Genomic DNA, 1,707 nt, shown 5'->3' with positions numbered 1-1,707 from the left:
GAGTCAAACAGACCATAAAGCAGGGGATGCTTTAGGGCGGGGCTTACAGTGATTGACAGGTCTCTATCAGAGACGTATACAGCGTCTCTACATCACTCCTCCTCAGTCCAGATATGGTCACTTCCTGTTCATTGGCTGCAAAAACAACAACATAGCGACGGCTGTAATCGAAGATGGCGACGGCCAAATTGCCGAACCAGAGTCTTCAAAACATCAGCCCACAAACCAATCGGTGACGTCACCATGACTACGTTCACTTCTTATTTACAGTCTGTGGTTTTTATGTTACCTGAAGGCCACCGTAGCTATCTGACACGCTTGTGAAACTGTGGTAACGTGAGCCGTGTTGTGGTGCCTCCATCGCTTGGGTAAGGATGGCCTTACCATAGCGAGGTGTGAGGCGAACGACGTTACCGCGGTTTGGCACCGGGCGGCTCACGTAACCACAGTCTTGAAAAGAAAGGAGTGAACCGATGAGTTTTTAGTTGCAATGTGCAACCTCACCACTAGATGTCACCATATTCTACACAACATCCCTTTAAGTTACTCGTTGTTATAATTTGAATGTTATTTTCCTTCAACAGGCCGTCTGCTCCAAAGATCCCCGACGGAGAGAAAGTGGACTTTGATGTAAGTCGACTTGTTTTTAATTGTCAGTTCTCCCTCCTCAGCCCTCCGGCATTTACATACAAATATAACTAAGTACATTTACTCAAGTACTGCACTTAAGTACAAATTCTGAGGTACTTGTACTGTTTACTTTCATGCCACTTTCTTTTTCTACTGTATTACATTTCAGAGGGAACAATTGCACTTTTCACTCCACTGTTTATCTTTATCTGAAAGCTTTAGTTACTTTACAAATTAAGGTAAAAAAAATAAAACATGAAGAGTCTATAAAAAAATAAATAATGAGTTGGTAACTATTTTGATCATTGTTTGGTTTTTAATAACGTTCAGGTTTGGATTGTTAGTTGGACTAAACAATAGTGAGTTTTGTTCTTTTCTGAAGCCGTGTTTTTAAATCCACACAGATTTAAAGTTTGTTAGTGACAGCCGTCTTCTGTCCACCTCTTACAGGACATGCAGAAGAAACGTCAGAACAAAGACCTGGCCGAGCTGCAGTCGCTGATCGACGCTCACTTCGAGTGCAGGAAGAAAGAGGAGGAGGAGCTCCTCGGTCTCAAAGACAGAATTGTGAGATTTTACCCAAACAAAAAATACACATTTAACATGCACTTGATAACATGCATATACAGTATGTATATATATATATATATATATATACTTTAGCTGTCCCAGATATGTGGAAATAACCCCCAAAAATAAAGTTTAATTGTCAGAAACGTTGCAGCGTGTTGATTTTTGTATTTTCAGGAGAAGCGTCGCAACGAGCGATCCGAACAGCAGAGGGTCCGTGCTGAGAAGGATAAAGAGCGGCAGGCCAGGCGGGAGGTACGAGTTCAAAACCTTCAGCTTCATTCTTTTGATTCTTTCAACAGCAGGGAACTGTTGAAATAGATTCACACTCACAAATACCCAACTAGTTATTTATTTTATATGTTTTGGATCTGCAACTTATTGTTATTTTAGACTTTTTATATTTACACTCTTCACACCTTGTATTGCAACTGCTGCACAGCAATTTTGCTGAGGTTTTTATAGTATCCTTATCGTATCCTTATCGTATCCTTATTTATACTTATC

The 1,707-nt window shown here is 40.5% G+C and overlaps 1 protein-coding gene across 1 annotated transcript in view; it reads left to right on the top strand.

Moving 5' to 3' along the window:
• Window positions 1-582: 582 nt before the first annotated feature.
• The window catches only part of LOC116378202 (troponin T, fast skeletal muscle isoforms-like), a 5,299-nt gene continuing 4,174 nt past the window's right edge, over window positions 583-1,707 (top strand). Inside the window, exons 1-3 of the mRNA XM_031840026.1 lie at window positions 583-630; window positions 1,081-1,197; window positions 1,378-1,455. Coding sequence (XP_031695886.1) covers window positions 1,084-1,197; window positions 1,378-1,455 — 192 coding nt within the window. The 5' untranslated portion in view covers window positions 583-630; window positions 1,081-1,083. The remainder of the gene's footprint in view (window positions 631-1,080; window positions 1,198-1,377; window positions 1,456-1,707) is intronic.

The sequence above is a fragment of the Anarrhichthys ocellatus genome, unplaced genomic scaffold, assembly GCF_004355925.1.
Source record: "Anarrhichthys ocellatus isolate YVR2014 unplaced genomic scaffold, GSC_Weel_1.0 scaffold2201, whole genome shotgun sequence".
In the NCBI taxonomy this organism is placed as follows: Eukaryota; Metazoa; Chordata; class Actinopteri; order Perciformes; family Anarhichadidae; genus Anarrhichthys; species Anarrhichthys ocellatus.
This window is presented reverse-complemented; position numbering and strand designations above follow the sequence as displayed.